The following is an 18,274-nucleotide window of genomic DNA, read 5'->3' on the forward strand; positions in this document are numbered from 1 at the left end:
CAGTGAAGCGCATTCGGTGCCCTGAAAATGCCAGAATGTTCCACTAGGTGGGAATGGCTGCAATTTTTTAAAACCCACATATCGTAAGGTCAAAAATAACAGAATTTTCAAACTTCAGTGTTGGAGAAAGTGTGCTATGTTTCTGTTTGGCAGCCTTGAGGTCTATTTGTCAGGTGAAGGTATCTTTTGATGCGTGAACTAAAATGCGACAACCTTACTTTGGTAAGCCTTGCAAAGAGGATATAATGGCAAAGGCCCTTAAACTGAAAGTACAGTGACATGAGGCTGTTGTGGCTACAGACCTTTCCCTCAAATAATTTAAATGGTCTCTGCATCGAGGAGGTAAGTCACTGGAAAAGGGTCAAAAAACCTCTTAGGCCTTGGCAACACATTAATCTGTATGGCACGGGAGAAGCAGTGATGGCCATTTTGCTACTCTGAAAGATCAGCTGTATTCCTGCTCTCTGCCTGGTTCAGAGAAGAACGCTGCTGCTCAGTGATCGATTGGGGAAGGCAAGAGCACGTTCTAGCTGTTTGCATGCTATCTGGCCCAACAGAAGGAATGGTGGACTGGTTCTGATTCTGATACGCTCTCTGGGTCCACATGATGGCCGTTTGGTTCGAACAGTGCTCCAAAATGAGGGTTCTAAAAGTTCTGCTTGAATAGGCTGGGTTTTTCTTTGCCTTTGTAGAGATAGTCTCCCCCTTCAACTCTCTGCATTTCACCTTGGCCTTTTTTTTTGGTCTCCACATTGTGTCCGCATTAGGCTTAGCATACAATGCAGACCTTGGATTTGGATTCCAATACTTTTCTACACTTTACTGAGCTTGTCTGGTGTATTGGAACTTATGAAATGCTCTCAGAAAGTGCAAACCCTGCCTTCTGGTCCTCTTAGTGGGCTCAATTGCGCCAGCCCAAGACCAGTCCTGCACAGAAAAGTATTTGAATCCAAAACGATTACGTATTTGACCCAGGTCTGCCAGAAAGCTACAGCTGAAATGAGAACTGCGTTTAAGAAGCTTCAATAAAGCGTAACCTCACCCCACCTCGCGTCCCTCAGGCAACCCCGACATGGAAGAGGACGACGACCTGATCACCGTGGAGTTTGACGACGGGGACACAGGCCGGATCCCGCTGTCACACATTCGACTCCTCCCGCCTGACTACAAGATCCAATGTAGGCATTTCATAGAGTTGGCACAGGACAGTCAGAAAATGCAGGAAAAACCTAACAAAGATATTTCCTTGAAAGAAGTTGATTAATATACCTTTGCTGCAACTTCCAAATAATATATGCAACTAAAGTTTGCAATCCAGTTAGGCAGTTTATTGTGTTCTTTGGCTATTAACACTGCTTTGGAGGTGAATACTGCATAGTAATTATTTTTTATTTATATATTTTTTTTATTCCCAAATCTGCCAGGCTAGTGCTTATAATTGCAATTTAAGTATTTAATCAGTTTGTCATATTTGCAATGTGTACAGTTTTAGATTATTTTCCCAAATAAATTGGCTTCTTTTAATGTTGTGATTGGTTGTGCACAGACTGTATTCCTGTTGACCCACAGACCCAAATTTAGCATAGCATATTCACTAATAGCAGGATTATTTATTCATTTTGGGAGGAAACGGCACTCTAACTGAAACCTCGGAGCAGGAAAGGGGCTGAGAAACTTTAATGTTCACTTCTTAGGTTTTGCTGTTGCAAATTGCTAACTTGATTATCTTTTCCTTGTGAAGTATTTCAAGTGGGGCAAAATTACAACTGACAGTTTGAAGGGTGTGTTATTAAGCAGTTGTGGCTTTTATTATTTCTTTTAATTGGCTCTGTTTTCAGAATGTTCTTCTCTACTTGAACCAAGCTTTTGAAAGTGTTCATTTTAACGAGTTTGTCAATGGACAATGTGTCCCTTTCATTTAGAAGCAAGGTAGAATGGCGCCTGCTAGGCTTGGCAATGTTGTGTATAAGATTCTGCCCAGATAGGAGACCTGGGTGTTGGGGGCAGGGGGGGGGGGATTGAGGAGGATTTCGAAATCCTGATTGGCGGTCGTTCCGTAGGTGCCGAGCCCTCGCCAGCCCTCTTGGTGCCCAGCACAAAGAGGCGTGGTAGGAAATCTAGCAAGGAGGCGCCAGAGAGCAAGGAGGCGGACTCCCCAACTGCAGAGGAGCCGGCTTCCAAGAGCAGAGGACGGGGACGAAAACCCAAACCAAAGCCTGGTAATTCCAAGCATCACGATCATTCTAAAGCAGAAGGGTAGCAGTAGATCCCTGGCTTCTTTTCCTAGTATGTTGAGCTCTAGTCAGAGACTGGAGCAATCAGGTTCATCTCCAGTGAAGACCGTTTAAAGGTTTTGCTGCTAAGTGCGTAAAATGAGCTCTGGATTAGAGCATCTGCCAAATGCCAATAATGTAATGTAATGCAATATCAAGAATATATTCTGAAAGAAAAGTTAACTTTTTTGGGAATGTTTGAGTTTGACCATTTTACATTTCTTTCTGCTCACTTGATTTGCTTGAATAGGAACAGGGATTGAGCGCAGATTTACAGCAGTTTGACGCCCCGTTTCTTCTCTTTGGCAGATTCTGAGGTAATTCCAGAGGAACGGGAAAAATCTGAAATGTCTGCTCCCGCTGAGGCCCAGGAGACCCTTCTCCCACCCGGCGGGTCGGCTCCCCGACTGGGTAGAAAGCGGCAGCAAGGGAACGTGGCCAGCTCCTCCGCTGCGATACCTGACGAGGCCCAGAAGAAACCAGCGCCAACCAAGGCCGCAGCCAAAGCCAACCCACAGCCGCAAAAAGCAGCCTACACCTCCCCCATCTACGGAAAAGTCCTCTCGGTCAACCTCTACAACGAACCGTCCATCTCCCTGGGTTCATTCCTGTCTGGCTCAAGCGTCGACCTGGGGAAGACCAAACCGGCCAAGAAAGGAAGGAAGAGCGATGAGGTCCATGAGACTGGGCCCGGGGCAAAGGTGCAGAGGAAGCCACCGCAGGCTGAGGTCCTCATCAAGCTGGATCATGAGGGGGTCATGTCCCCGAAGACCAAGAAGACCAAGGCCTTGATGATGATGGAGGACAAAGGCCTTGACAAAAGGCAAAACAAGGCAGTCATGGGTGTGGCTTACACCACGGTGCCATCCGGGGAGGCTATTCAGAAGCCGGGCACGACCAAAGCTCCAGAGAAGGAGAACCCAAAGGCTGTCGCCGTCTCCTCCTACAGGAAGCTGGGCAGGGGTGGGGAGGCTGTGGTCAAGGTTCCCAAGGTCGATAAGGTCGATAAGGTCGATAAGGTCGATAAGGTCGATAAGGTCGATAAGGTCGAGGAGTCGGACAGCAGTAGCAGCACTGGCTCCGAATCTGAAGGCGAGGCAGAGGAGCCCACGAAGGAGGAGGAGGAGGTGGCACAGGAGGATGCTGCGTCTGGCACCTCCCGCGCCTCCAGCCCTGTCTCCACCAACTCCTCCAGCTCATCCACCAACAGCTCCTCAACATCCTCCTCCTCTGGCTCCGGCTCGACCTCCTCTTCCTCCTCATCCTCATCTTCAGCCTCTTCAACCACGACCGACGAGGACTCCCCCTGCAGCTCCGACGAGGAGACCGCAGGCTCACCTCAGAACTCCTCCTCCTCTGCTATCCCCCAGAGTCCCCCAGAAGCTGAGAACAAGCTGCCTGACGCGCCGGAGGCCCCCTCTTCCGTCCCCACCAAAGGCCAGAGGCGCCAGCAGGCCAAGCTGAAGGAGCAGCAAAGCAAGAGTCGGCCCAAGAGGCGAGAGGGCATCCACCTCCCCACCACCAAGGAGTTGGCCAAGCGCCAGAGGCTGCCCTCGGTGGAGAACCGGCCCAAGATCTCAGCCTTCCTCCCAGCCAGGCAGCTCTGGAAGTGGTTTGGGAAACCCACCCAGGTACGATTCACCTTTCATCAGGTTTTCTTTGTGATTTAACTGTATTCTCACAGTAATGAGGGGAAGAATCAGAAACCAGGCAAACCCGAATGCTGGGTTCTGACCTAATGCTGTGCTGTCAGTGACTTACTGTATGGTCATGAGCCAGTCAGAAGACCAGTCTACACAGAAGTGCATGGTCGTTCTATACATTCATTCACTCGTTGGTAGCAGGCAGAAGTGTAAAATCCAGGGTCAGAAAATCCTCTCTAATTACTGATTATTTGCTAATTACTGTAGCACAATTCTTCAGCCGGGAGGTGGAACTAATTAGTTAGTAAATTATCTGGCTGAGTTCATGGGTGGAAGAAACGCATGGCAGGACTTACTTTCTGACCCCTGGACTTTACTCTGGTAGTACACAACTTTCCCATCATGACTTAATGACAACAGGTTATCTAGCTCTCTGCCACCACAGAAACATATTTAAATTTTAAAAGTTACAGCGCAAATAAGAGATTAAGGAGTGGTATCCCTGATGGCGTTTTATTTTCCTTCCTTATTCTCCAGTTTGGAATCAGCAGTTACGCCAGGCTCTTCTGTTTCCGCCAAGAAACGAGCACCCACACGAGTCGCATACACTTGAGTCTCTGTGAAAAAACGTTTCTTTCCAATTCTTGTCTTGCAGAGACGTGGGATGAAGGGCAAGGCTAAGAAGCTGTTCTACAAGGCCATCATGCGCGGGAAGGAGATGATCAGCATCGGGGACTGCGCCGTGTTCCTGTCTGCCGGGCGACCCAACCTGCCCTACATCGGCCACATCCAGAGCATGTGGGAGTCCTGGGGCAGCAACATGGTGGTCCGGGTAAAGTGGTTCTACCATCCTGAGGAAACCAACCCTGGGAAGAAACTGCATGATGGAAAGGTTTGTTACACGCCTGTTACAGTGCATTTGCCTGAGCAGGACATTCCTTAAGAGGGGTGGGGATGACCTTGGGCAGCCATTTTGAAACCCACAAGTTATCATTTTATCCTCTTGTTCAACACTTGTCCAAATTTATACCCTAAATCTGTTGTGTTTTTGGTACTGTGGCCCAAAACTACAGTATTCATCCAGTCATTGGCACAGCACTGTATGGGAACTTATTTGTAAATGGTATTATTATTATTAGGATTGAACAATCAATTGATTGGTCGATGCGGCAGAGGAATTGGATACAGTTGGGAGTGGTGTGCAATTGAAATGTTTACTATGGAACTGTGTCGCCAAGGATATGGAGGATGTTGGTAGCTGTTGCTATTGGTTCACATGATCGTTCCTACCGACAGGCCTGGGATCCGAAATCTGTTAAGGGACTCCATGCAGCTTTGCAGGCTTCCAATCAGAGGAAGGACTTCATGGAGGTAGGGGAAAGCCTTTGGTTTGATTTAAGCTTAAAATGCAATCCCAGTTTGTGAGTGAAGGTCACGGGTGTAAAAATGTATTCTATATTCTCTTTACTCCAGCGTGCCCTCTACCAGTCATCCCACATCGACGAGAACGACGTGCAGACCATCTCTCACAAGTGCCTGGTGGTCAGCCTCGAACAGTACGAACAGATGATCAAAACCAAGAAGTACCAGGACAGCGAGGACCTCTACTACCTCGCCGGCACCTATGAGCCCACCACGGGGATGATCTTCAATACGGACGGGGTTCCCATCATCTGCTGAACCCTCCCACCAACCACCGCCATGTCCTCTGACCCCCATCAGAATCTTCTCTTTGTTTGTCATCGTGTGCCACAGGTGAAAAATAAACATAGCTCTTGGAAGCAGGGGAACCCGCACCGTCGACACAATCTCTAAAACGGTGATGATTCGCAGCATCTCGGCCGTTTGTGGATACCAGCGACCGTGAACGTGACTGTGACGCTAGCTGAGTGAGAGTTCTAAACGACAGGCAGGATGGTGAAGAGAAGGAAGTGGGCTCACAGCGAGAGAGACTCCGGCTGCTGGGAGTTCATCCTCAGGGCACTGTATCGCATAACCGGACACTCCAAATGCATGCATGACTGGTCTGAAATGGAGTCAGCGGTAGCACATGATATAGCGATTGGAGCACGTGCCCTTCTCGGTTTGCAGAAGTCCAGGCTGATGGAGAGGTTAATTTTTTATTTTTTTCTTGTGTGGGCACCGATGTGGGCCGCTGATCATTTCCTCATATTCATTTGGGGATAAAATGCAGAGCAATGTCAGGCCCTTGGATTTTTCTTGTCACAACGTTGGTGAAAGGGGTGGGGAGGGCATGTTGTGAAACTCCCCAGAAGCCCAGTTTGCCTTAGCAGCTGGGCCCCCTGTTTCTAGAGCAGCACCAGCAAACCTCTGTGAAAGGAGCCTGCGTTCCTTTGGCCCCAGGACCCACTCCCTCTGCACGTCTGCGGCCTGTTCCCAGCTCATCACAGGCCGCAGTGTGGGGCAAATGGAAAATCACGCCCACCAGGAGAAATGACATCACAGTCCATGTTGCCTGGCAACACTGAGGGAAAGGGAAAGGGAGGGAGGGAGGGGTGGGGGGGTGGGGGACCATGATGGTACTTAAAAAGAAAGAAGGATTTTCAGACTGGTGCTGACAGATTGGGTCTTGTCCTGTCTCACACCAACAGTCTGCCACCAGCTGTGCTACCATCGCAACAGGGTCACTCCAGCCTCGATGCAGTAACATGAGATTTCGGGATGGTAGAGGAGAGAAGATCGAGGGGAAAAAGGACAGAAAAAAGACATTTCCCTCTTCCTGGAGGAACTCCAGGCCTGACATGGGCCTGTCCCTTATTTTCAGCCACTCAGTCTTTATTACTCGACAAAGTGGACAAAACCAAATTTACCACAAAATTTTACTTTATCGATTTTTTCAACTCCCCGGAAACAGGGAGACGTAAAAGCCCTTTGGACTTGAGACTCGTGTTGCACTGGTTTGGAAGGGATCCCAAGGTTTTTATGTATATTACATATAAATATATATACACAGTATATGTTTAGACAGGTTTTTGTTTTATTTTAATGTACCGTATCTATGTAAAAGTTTTATTTTTAAAGATAAAGAAAAGCTTTATACAACTGTGAATTTAATTGGAGAAACAAAATCAGGAAACCTGAGATTGAGGACAGAGATTAATCTTGTTGTTGGTTCTTAACTCGACTGCACACTAGGCTTAGTGAGTCATTTGTATTACACAACGGAATACAGGGAAAATTAGTTCTGGAATAGGTTACAGTGTCCCGTGGTCATGGTTATCGAATGCTACAGTACACCAGAGGATCACTAAACACTACCCATCGTTGAATGTTGAAAAGAAGTAATTACGTTGACAATCTGGGGACTGTAGTAGATGGGTTCCTTTAATACCGTGTGTGTTTGTATATATTTTTTTTCCCTTTATTAGCGTGGCTCAGATTTGGAGTCACACTATGTGCTGTCTGTTGAGACTTCATAAGTGCTGTTCTCAGCTCGTTGCATTTCTAATGCTGCGGAGACTGGGAACGCGCTACCTTTTTTATAATTCCAGCTAAAATCCAGAATTTTGCCATGCAATTTAACTCCTGCGTTAAAAAAGCACTTTCAAAAAGCGGTCCAATAATTGACCAGTGGTTAAAGAAGAAAAAAAAAAACCCTAAACTCTGAGATTGGAGAAAAGTGGGATTCTAAAACTCATGGGATACCTTGGTATATGCTATTATTTCTTTAGATTTTCCATTTATCCATATTGCTAGTTTCACTGTATAAAATTGTGCACTTAGATATTTGTCTTAAACCAACCCCCACCCCCCACCGTTCTCATGGCAACATAGTCTATAGCCTTAATCTTCGTCCAAGAGAGCCGTCTCTAGATCGAGTGACTGGCCTTTCTTTTAAAATCTTATAAATATGACCCATTGAATGGTAATCCAAAAAATGTCACCGATAGTCAGAAACACAGAAACTTGTCTTTGTGTTTGACTGTAAGGACCAGGATCTTTAATTGCTTTTAATATATGCTGCTTTATTGTCTCATTTACATTAAGCATGTGCCTAACCCCAACTTCACCGTGATTGCAGGTTTGATCGTCCATGGTTAAATACAGGCCAGCAATCCATTTGTATAGACGCTCGTAGCAGCTGTTAAGATGCCAAAATAATGATATCAAATTTTAAATCGCCTACTTGGATTTCTTTTTTTTTTATTGCAGAATATCAGATTGCCTTTACGCTAATAATGTATTCAAACTGGCTGATCAGTTCTCCTAAATTTGACTGAGATGATTAAAATGACAGAATATCAGATCATAAATATTAAATTATTATACAGAAAGTGATCTATCATCAGCCTGAGTAAATGTAATTTGTGTGAGATTAGGTATAATTTCTTGACTTGTTTCGAAGCCACATTTTTACATTCTCTAAAGGCATTCCCTCCAAAAATGATTAGTCATCTCACCCTGCTGCACCTCAGCTGAGTGTGTGCTTACACTGACCGATACGGACTCCATATTTGTTTTTGGCCTCTCCGATTTCATGCTACATCCCACTAAAATGATTAGTTTTATTGCTACACCGCATAGAGGGGAAATTAGGCTTCTGTGGGGGTCTCTAGTGGAACGGTTGTTTCAGTATTTCTTAACCTCTTAACTTACAGACATCAAAGTCATTTAAAAAAAACAAAAAAAAACAAAACAACTTTTGTGTCAAATACATTTCTCGTAGAATTGTTGTTCTTTGAGATAACTATCGTGTAGCTATTCATTGGGAATAAATGCTGTATTCAAATATGAACCTTTATATTTACTTTATTATTAAAATAAAAGATTATATTTTGTCAGAGTGTCTATTGTTTTAGTTTTTGTGTTACCCAGAGAAAATATATTAACAGACCCAGAGGCCAAAGTATTCATAACTGCAGTACAGATAAAAAGATGTGTTGGATGCATCGTAGCGATGATTGAAATTTTACAATGAAGTGCCCAAAATTTTCAAAGCTTGAGGTAATCGTTTAATGCACTTTTCGCATTTTACTTTACTTTAAATGTGAAAAAATAGTGTCACTGAATAAAACCTGCATTTTATCCGCAAGCGGAACAATCAGGTGAGGTCACGTAATCTTCCGTGTGCCCTCACAAAACATGGCGGAAAAAAGGTGAGCCGTCACCTAGCCATGAGCCTGATCATCCCCCCTCCCCCTCGCTGTTTATTGGTTTGTTTTTGTCACATGCCACCTATCTTGTCCCAGGCTCATAGCTCCCCACTCCTGCCTATGTGGTTGAGGCCGTGGGCTGGAGTCTGGAAGCAAATGGTGGGCGATAGGCTGTTGGCAGGTCTGTGGGGGTGGGTCCTCGGCATTGCATTATAAAAGCAGCATTGACCAAGGCCCATCTGTATCAATGGGTGTCAGATTGTTCAAACTGACTGTCATGGTGACCACTACATTGATGCGTTGCGTTTCTATATACAAGACCCATAAATAAGCAAATTGACAACTGTTTCGATGCATTCGTTTTGGGACTCTTCCAGGATATTCATTTCAATTGTGTTATACCGTAGTTTATCTACATGCGTACAGAGAACTGAACAGTTTAATGTTTGATGGCCCAACCATCTATAGTAGAGGGAGGGAGTTGGGTTTGCAGAATGTTAAATGGGATTTATTTTTTTAATGTTCTTTTTGTATAACAAATCTTGTCTTTTTTTTTTTTCTCACGTTTTCCTCTTCCTGTGATGTTTTCTCCATGCTTAATGTGCAATACTGCTGACTGCGCTCTCTTGAGGAAGCTGCCAGTTGGGGAATGGAAAATGTTTGTGAATGGAGATTGAGGAATGTGTTCGGGTTGGAGGCTGGTCCTTCACTGGTCTTTGTCATTCTTTGAGCATTGGAAAGGTCCAGTGAAATATATATAAAAAATATATATCTATATATGTAAGCGATATAAAAAATAAATACAATTAAAAAATGATTATTTTGGAATTTTAAAAATGTCAAGGTTTTGTAAATGATCCTTTTTGAGAGGAGGCTGATAAACTATGAATCTGTTGCTTTGTGTATACATTTAATCGTGTAATAAGTATAGTTTTAAAAGACCGTGGTGACACAATGAAAACGGAACACAAAAAAAACCCCAAGCAAACATGAAACATGGCTGTGCAACTTGTGTATAAAATTTGCGTAAGTGGAGCTTTTTATTTTTTACTGACACTACAAACCTTCACAAGGTGTTCCTTTTAAAGCTTTTTAGTATCTTGAGATTTTTTTAATAGTTTATTCATCAATAAACCACAATGTTATGAAACCGTTTCTGTCGTAGGTTCTTTTCCTTCTTTCTAAATATATTATGACTGCACCTTGTTCACATAGAAGCTATAAAAATTGTTTCGCTGCGTCTGGAAAAGCAAATATTATGCTTTCAATGTGGAAAATACTATATGTAGTCTAGCCAAGTGTGGCAAGCATTTAAAATTAGATTTGTCTAAGAACTTCCTGTGTTGAGCATTCGGTTCAAATCTAAATCCAAATAAGGTCCAGCTGGGAAAACTTTGAACTTAAAAACAGCTGATGGCTTGATCTGGATGTGCTCGTTTCGTGATGACTTTAATATAATCTGGACAGAACCACCTTCAGTTTTTTGGTATGACTAACACCATTCCAAGGTTTTTTTTTTCTTTTTTTTTTTTCTTCCTCTTGCCAGACTGCTTTTATCACTATAATTATCACCATCTCACTTCATCCCAGATTAGACCTTCTGCACATTGTCCTCTGTCACCTCAGCTTTGTGACAGAAATCTGTTATAAACATGAATCTGTATCAGTTCTCTCTCGCTCGCTCTTTATTTCTCTCACTCACACAAGTTTGTACAGGTTGTATTTACACTAATCCATGATCATAAAGGTGTGCAAGTGTCCAGTGTTTCAACATGCTCTCTCTCGCGCTCGCTCTCTCTCTCTCTCTCTCTCTCTCTACATGTGCAGTCAATTGGAATATTAAATGGCTTTTTAATAGTATGAATTTGCGTACATTGACACTGTGTTTGCCACAATTGGCCTCCACTGCTGTTTAAGTTTCTATTTTAATCTTTAGTTAAATGTACAATAGGTCATTTTGGACTCCTAAAGGTCAAGAGAGGAATTGCAGCAACAATTGAAACGCCATTGGCTGTGGCAATTAGAACCAATTTTCAACCAATGCCTTTAATTATTGTACACATTGTTTTGGTACAGAGTGACGGCCCATCAACTGTATATTTTGAAACCAAAATGTAAGGACTATATCCACAGGCAGAGGGTGAGTCAAGATGTCAGCCAATGATAGGAACAATGTTTTAACACAAAAATCTTACCTATTGTACCTTTAAGTGGGTAGGCAAACTGAGAACTCCCATTCCCCAAGACCTCATTCCAAAAATAACTTGGTGGGTTTGAATGCAAGAGGTTGTGTAGCCAGCCAGAGACAGGGTGATTAGAACGCCTGTTTTGTGGGAATTTGACCAGGACTCTGGGGTTAACACCCGTACTCGGGTTATTCAAAGTCATGCTCTTGCATTCACAATGATATATCTGACAGACTACTGCTGAAAAACATTTGAGCTGCTCTGTAAACATTGAGAATATTTCAAGTTGTCAAGAGATCTGACATTTCTCAATTCCTTGTTGACAGTTTGTCGCAGGCTCTTGCTTATAATTGAGCGCATTTCCACCCCTGCACGGGAACAACCGCTTATGAACGTCAGATAAATATGACAATTTAAGAGGTACGGTATAATGAATTCATACAGAATTACAGGTTTTCATTACTGGGTACGATTCACGGATTCAAGGATAAACTAGTTAAAGCTTATCGTCACTTGGACAAGCTTTTAGCTTAAACTGTAAATTGGGAAATGGCTTGTGTCAGAGATGGTTTATCTGATAAAGGTTCTAGTATAGGGTTGTGGCAGTCTAGGGGTCATGACTGCTGGAGAGGATGCATGCATCCCATGTTACACAAAAAGCTATTGAAATACTCCCCTGTAGTTTCCTTGACATTAGAGTAAAAAAGGAAAAAATACAATACATTTTTCGCCCAGGTATACAATCCCCCACATTGACAATAGCACTGCTTTCAGGAGTTCCAAACATTATCACAGCGAATAGCTACTTTCTTTGCGGCCTATTCAACAGAGGTATTTGTGCGAAAAGTTTACACCGAATCGAAAATCCTTGGGCAAGTTGAAAGGATTACATATCTCCCGGGTGGAAGCGGCATATTTTTTAATCCAAGCGGGCGCAGCAATTCATACAAACAACAGATATGTTTGAGCAGTCTGCTTTGATGTCTCTATTTTTGAAGAACAGAGGAGTCTGCATTCATCACTACAACGGAGAACAATTCTGAGCTTTCGCATTAGTGTGTGGCTCTAATACGGCGACGGCACAGTCGCGCATTATCTCAACAGCCCCGTTTGCTTCCTCTGTTCACTGCATCAGCCCCAAATCACAGAAGATTGTGTAAAATTCCCTGCATCCATCAAAACGGCAGTTCACAGAAGCTCCTGCTGCAGGCAGTCAATGGCATTATTAAAGGCAGAATTACGGTAGGAGCAGACCATCATTCAAAAAAATGCCTTCAGTAACTTTATATTGGAAGAAATATATATCTATGCATGTACGTACACTACCCGTTTGTTGCCTGAAGACTGCTGTCTGACTTGAGTAATAAAACCCGGTAGGAATAAGAATGTCAAAAAGATACTGTGGCGGTGTTTCTCCAGTGACGGAGAAATTGAAAAATTGCACCGCACTCGCTAGACTACCTCCTCATTTCTGCGTTTATTTGTCTATGGGAACAGTGCCACTAGTCTTTTCACTCTAAAACGCAAACATAAAAACGTTCCTTTCGGAAGTAGGGAGAATAGGGTGTGCGGTTATGCGTTACATGCGTACCTTACCTATTTACTCATTAAAGCCTGCAGGCCTCCCCTGGTGTGCGACGGAGAGGACGCCGCTGACAGGAGCCAAAGAGGGAGGGAGGGACCAATCCTCCTCCTCCTCCTCCTCCAACCCCGATGAGTGTGACAGGTATGTTTAAAAATCTATCGAACACCATATCAGATTATGATTTGTACTTCAAAGGTAGAAATGTACAACACAGCCTGCTGTCAACATTTGCATTGGCCTCCACAGCCTGGTGCATTTAGATTTCCCATCCAATCACCAGTCCTGTTTAATTAGCTAAAACCTGACTTGGAAAGAATACCGGAAAGCTATGGATCTACAGTGGACTTTGTTAAAACTGACACGGAGACATTACTGCACTCTATACGTGTGCTTATTTTAGCTCCTCTAAAGGCCCACTCGGTAATTTCCACAGAATTGCTTTTCGACAAAAATTACCTGGATAGAACAAAAATACCTTGGATCATGGTCTTTGTAGTTTTTACTGGTTGTAGTTTGCACTGGCGTCTTTGGCATTAACTTCCAAAACGTCCATTATATAAAGAATACAAAGAACGGAAGATGAACACGGAAGTAGTGTCGGCCGGCACTTATTTGAAATTCTCATTTTTCTTTATGAGTATCTTTATCGTTACTTTTATTTGGACAATCATTCTAGACAATTGTATCATATCTTCATCTTTTTGCACGTTGTCAGCCATTTGCATTTTATTAGCAACCAAGTTTACTGAGTGGGCCTTTAACTCTTCGTTCCATTACTAGCAATTATGCTGCAGGCCAAACTAGATGCAAGCTAGGTCCCTGTGTTTTTGTCTAAACTCAGTATGTGAGTACGACCCTGTGTTATTGGCTAAACTGTGTCGGTGGATAGGACCCAAGTTTTTCACTAGCTTTCAGACTTCCAGCAGCAAGGTGAATATTCAGACACCTGTTAATCAATTCCAAAAAATCACTGCACTGTGGTACCTGAATCATCCCGATTAGCCATTTAGCAACTAATTCTCTGAAATTACATGTCACTTCGCAGTGGTGCTCAAAGCTATTGACACATTCATTTTTGTTCATCAGTGTTCATGATGCTGTACTGTCTATAATATCCTAATGGCTTTCTGTAGAACGTATATAGTGCTTTGGGGCTTCTTGCTAAACATTAAGAAAAGATTAGGAATGAGAAATCCCTCCTGACAGTAAAACAAAATGTTTTTATTAAAAAGTATCTGTTATGGAATAACTGTAATATATGACAATATTGAATTTAAAACACTATATCATTGTCAAAAAATTGTCTAGAAAGCTGTAGAGACTCTAATACTGTTTTCAACTGAAATACAGGTACTGTAACAGTTGGAATTTTAGGCAATATTGCAGTGCCTGTTATTGGCGAGTCATCATACAAAAAGTGACTTGTATAGCAAATGGTTCAGAAACAAACAACTATAAACCCATGAATCATCATTAACAATGTTACACTAGGCTCAAGTAACTTACAAGTATGAAATCAACAAAAAGAATAACCTACCACTAAAAGGTACACAGCAAAATGTTCTGGGTTAAATGTATGCCCCTCTCCCCGATTACATTTCAGTAACGTTCAACTCATATAGAGTCTGTCACAGTTTATTTAATGCTACTCTTGGAGAGATAAATGTCAAAAGCATAAAAGACAATATTTCCATTACGCCGAATCCAAGAGAATATGGCTTTCGAAGCAGAGCATCAGGGTTTCTCCTGCTTTCCCAGAATGTGAATGAAGTGACTATGGCAAGGCCCTGTGCTTCTCTGTCTGTTTCTGGTCATCATCGCAGACCGTCTGATGAGCTCTGCATACGGCGCAGCAGAAGGGTTTAACAGGATTACACCGGCTGCACTGGTTCCCACGCTTCCAATTCCTTTGTTAAAAAAGGAGGCGTCACCCACGGCAGTGATTACGGAACAAAAAATAAAGCTGAACGCTAAATTGAGGCTATGTACTATTTGTTTAAGGGGATTCTAAAAAGCAGTCTGACTTCACCTTTCTGGTAGAAAACAAGAGAAGGGTTCCTCCAATGAGTGAGTATGGTGGTAGAAACCAGTTGAGCAATAGTGATGGTGATTGGTCTATGCTTTCTGGCTATATGTCGGAGTTCTATGCGGCTGTTAGTAAGGAATTCGCCGGACAGTATAGCTCAATGGCAGTCATTTTTGGCATTGAGCTGCTGGTTGTTACCAAAGCATGGTATGGTGGAGCTCCTCTTTGTTTTCCTTTTGTGGTCGTCACAAATGTCAACCCTGATTTTAATAAGATTTTAAACAAAATCGCTGAGAGGCCTACTGATTGTGACGGTTCGACTGGGAACTATCCGGCTCAGACACTATTGAAAATGAGAAAAGAGAATCGAGGCAAAGGTTGTCACTTTTTACTCCGTTCCCATAAGCTGCTTTTTGATACACACACACACACACACACACACACACACACACACACACACACACACACACACACACACAGTTCCGCCTTATTAGCAGGATTGCAGCCACTGAAGGGTGACAGATAGCCGACAGACACTCTATTACCTGTACATTCTTCAAGGGAGACAGAGACTCCACAATCTGAGGTAGCGGGAAAAAAACCTGACACAAATAACCCACTTCTGCAGTGAGTCGGACAGCAGCGTGGACTCTACAGGATTTCTACTGAGTCTACGCCGGGGAGTCCTGCTTCTGACGGGGAATGCTGTTACAGCAGACGGAGAGGCAACAGGGCTTATCAGAGCACCCCCTTATTTATGTACACTCAGTGAGCACTTTAAATCAGGGGTGTCAAACTCCAGTCCTGGAGGGCCGCAGTGTCTGCTGGTATTTGTGGTTTCCTTTCAGTCAGCAGCCAATTAAGGCCTTGAGAACAAGGTGTGTGGACTCTCGCCAATGAAAGACTTATTAGAAGTCAGAAGCCAATGAAAGAAATGTATCTCTCGTGCTGAAACACACCAAAAACCAGCAGACATTGCGGCCCTCCAGGACTGGAGTTTGATCATGTCAATCATGTGGCAGCAACTAAATGCAGAAAAGCATGCAGAGGTGGTCAAGAGGTTCCGCTGTTTTCAGACCAAATGTCAGAATGGGGAAGAAATGTGATCTAGGTGACTTTGACTGTGCAGTGAGCAGCAGTCCTGCAGACAGAAATACGTTGTTATTCAGAGACGTCACAACATATCTAGTGGGTAGGCTACAGCAGCAGAAGACTTACGGTCTAATAAGTGCTCGCTGAGCGTATATACAGTATAATTTCAAGATTTAAAAAGTGTTACTCGCGCTGCTGCTCGTTCTGTCCGCATTTGCTGTACAGCTGGTTTACGCCGCTTTACAGCGGACCAGCAGGGAGGACAAGCTCCGCTTTCTTTGAAAGGTTAGAGATTAACCGAAACGCCCTCCTTCTCGGTTCTGAACCACAGACGGTTAGCCCGCGCAGCTGCCTGTGACAGGGGCGAGCGTGAAAACCCGGAGAAAAGCGGCCCATTGTCAGGCTCTGAAAGACCTGGGCCCACCCGTGGTGAAACCATGTTACTCCTGCGCGGAATACCAAAGGAAGCCGGCTGTCAACGGAGAGGCCGCAGCGGTCGCCCACGGGCAACTGGCTGTGCCCGCGACACCGGCGAAAACTAGAGTGCTGTAGCCGCAAGGAATCAAGCCTCCCTCCTGTGCTTCAGGACTTTTTCTCTTTTTTTAACCGGCAAAGTTTTTTAGTTTTTTTCTCTGAAGGCAAAATAAAAAACAGACCAATTGCAAAACTGGAGAAATGTTGTTTGTGTTTCAGTGCATTACATTACATTTTATTTAGCGGAGGCTTTTATCCAAAGCAACGTTCAAAACGGTGCATATCGAGGTCATACAGCAAACAGCCGAACGCGTCGGATGAGGTACGTCTCTTACATTTAAGGTACGTTTCTGAAGCATGGAGAGCCTCATTGGCAGCTGCGGTGTGCCGTGTCTTGGGCTTCCGGTTAAAGGCGCGGCGTGTATGTGATGATTAGTGATAGGATGCCCTGCGGAGGACGCAACATCCCCCTAATTCAGGGGTGGCCGGTAAGTGCCTGCTGATTTTTGTCACTTTGATAAATGAAGGCAGATGATGACACCATTAACTTGCCTGACTTTGTGTCCTGCATCTAAATTGGCTGCTCGTTTTTAGGAGGAAATAAAAACCATCCTGCGCTGTGGCCGGAGGGGATATTTTACAAAGCAGGAACTACTTTGGAGTAAATCCCGGAACGACTCTTTTGACTGAAGTCCGTGTTCATTTTGGGAGGTTTCCGGGTTTTACTCATTGCAGTTATGCAGCTAACTCGGTAAACCTGCTTTGTGAATTATGAATTATTAGGGCGACATTGGCTCAGATAAGCCAAGTCAGATAACCCTGGCAGTTGGAGGGTTGCCGGTTCGATCCCACCCTGGGTGTGTCGAAGTGTCCCTGAGCAAGACACCTAATCCCCAATTGCTCCTGACAAGCTGGTTGGTGCCTTGTATGGCTGCCAATTGCCGTTGGTGTGCGTGTGTGTGTGTATGAATGCCAATCGTTTACCGTGCCCCAGGCTTGCTACCCCTGACCTGCAATGCCAAACATGCCACTGAGCAGCCAGCTTTTGCAGAAAGCAGAGGAGTTAGTCTGGCTGTTGGTCATTGGTCAAGCACACCTCTGCTACGGTAGCATGTCATCCATATGAACAGGGAACCTAAGAAAATAGTCCAGATGCTTTCAGTTATGACACCTATGACATTATTTTTAAAAGGTTTTGACAAATCATAGCCCTGGAATCAAGGTTCTCATAAACCTCAACTGTGTGTTCTTTTTAATAAGCCTCATATAAGGTGTGTAAAATAATGACAAAAATATCTAACAGAATAACCCAATAATATTTCAAATAGGATCATGGCAATGTGATTCCTTTGCAATTTAAGGGCGGCAGAGAAATCTGTGAAGAAGACTAAAGTGGGAGGACTAACATAAGACACAACCGTTAGAGTAGAGAAGTACTTCAATGAGGATACACTTCTGAAACCAGACTGTGCTATAGCAGCATTCATAATGTGAAATTATAAATGGCTTGGCAAATAGCTTTTAAAAATGAATGAGGATAATAAAGCATTTCAGTGAAGATGCATCTCAACCAGAAACATTCTCCAGTGGTCTTTCTACTTAAACATATTTCATGCTTCATGAAGAGAGAAATAATAAATGAGAGTAAAAGAGTGAAAAGGCAGAATAAAATGGTGCATTTCAGTCAGTTACTCGTGGCAGATTTCCATCTTCACAGAGTGGGTGGACACTGTATGTATGGTATGCAAATGAAAGAGCGGTTGCAGGCTTCTGAAGTCGTCCGCAGCCCTGATCAGAAACTCACAAGAAAGAGCCTCGTGCTCGCAGCTAATTCCACACGCTGAAAGCTGTTAACACATGATACACTTTTCAATTTAGAGA

At 43.7% G+C, this 18,274-nt stretch overlaps 1 protein-coding gene across 1 annotated transcript in view; it reads left to right on the forward strand.

Annotated features, from left to right (window-relative positions):
* LOC133114711 (trinucleotide repeat-containing gene 18 protein-like) overlaps positions 1-6,401 on the forward strand; it is a 76,343-nt gene extending 69,942 nt beyond the window's left edge. The window contains exons 25-30 of the mRNA XM_061224294.1: positions 1,062-1,178; positions 2,061-2,219; positions 2,583-3,904; positions 4,572-4,808; positions 5,213-5,287; positions 5,390-6,401. Coding sequence (XP_061080278.1) covers positions 1,062-1,178; positions 2,061-2,219; positions 2,583-3,904; positions 4,572-4,808; positions 5,213-5,287; positions 5,390-5,596 — 2,117 coding nt within the window. The 3' untranslated portion in view covers positions 5,597-6,401. The remainder of the gene's footprint in view (positions 1-1,061; positions 1,179-2,060; positions 2,220-2,582; positions 3,905-4,571; positions 4,809-5,212; positions 5,288-5,389) is intronic.
* The last annotated feature ends 11,873 nt before the right edge of the window (positions 6,402-18,274 follow it).

The sequence above is a fragment of the Conger conger genome, chromosome 16 (assembly GCF_963514075.1).
Source record: "Conger conger chromosome 16, fConCon1.1, whole genome shotgun sequence".
In the NCBI taxonomy this organism is placed as follows: domain Eukaryota; kingdom Metazoa; phylum Chordata; class Actinopteri; order Anguilliformes; family Congridae; genus Conger; species Conger conger.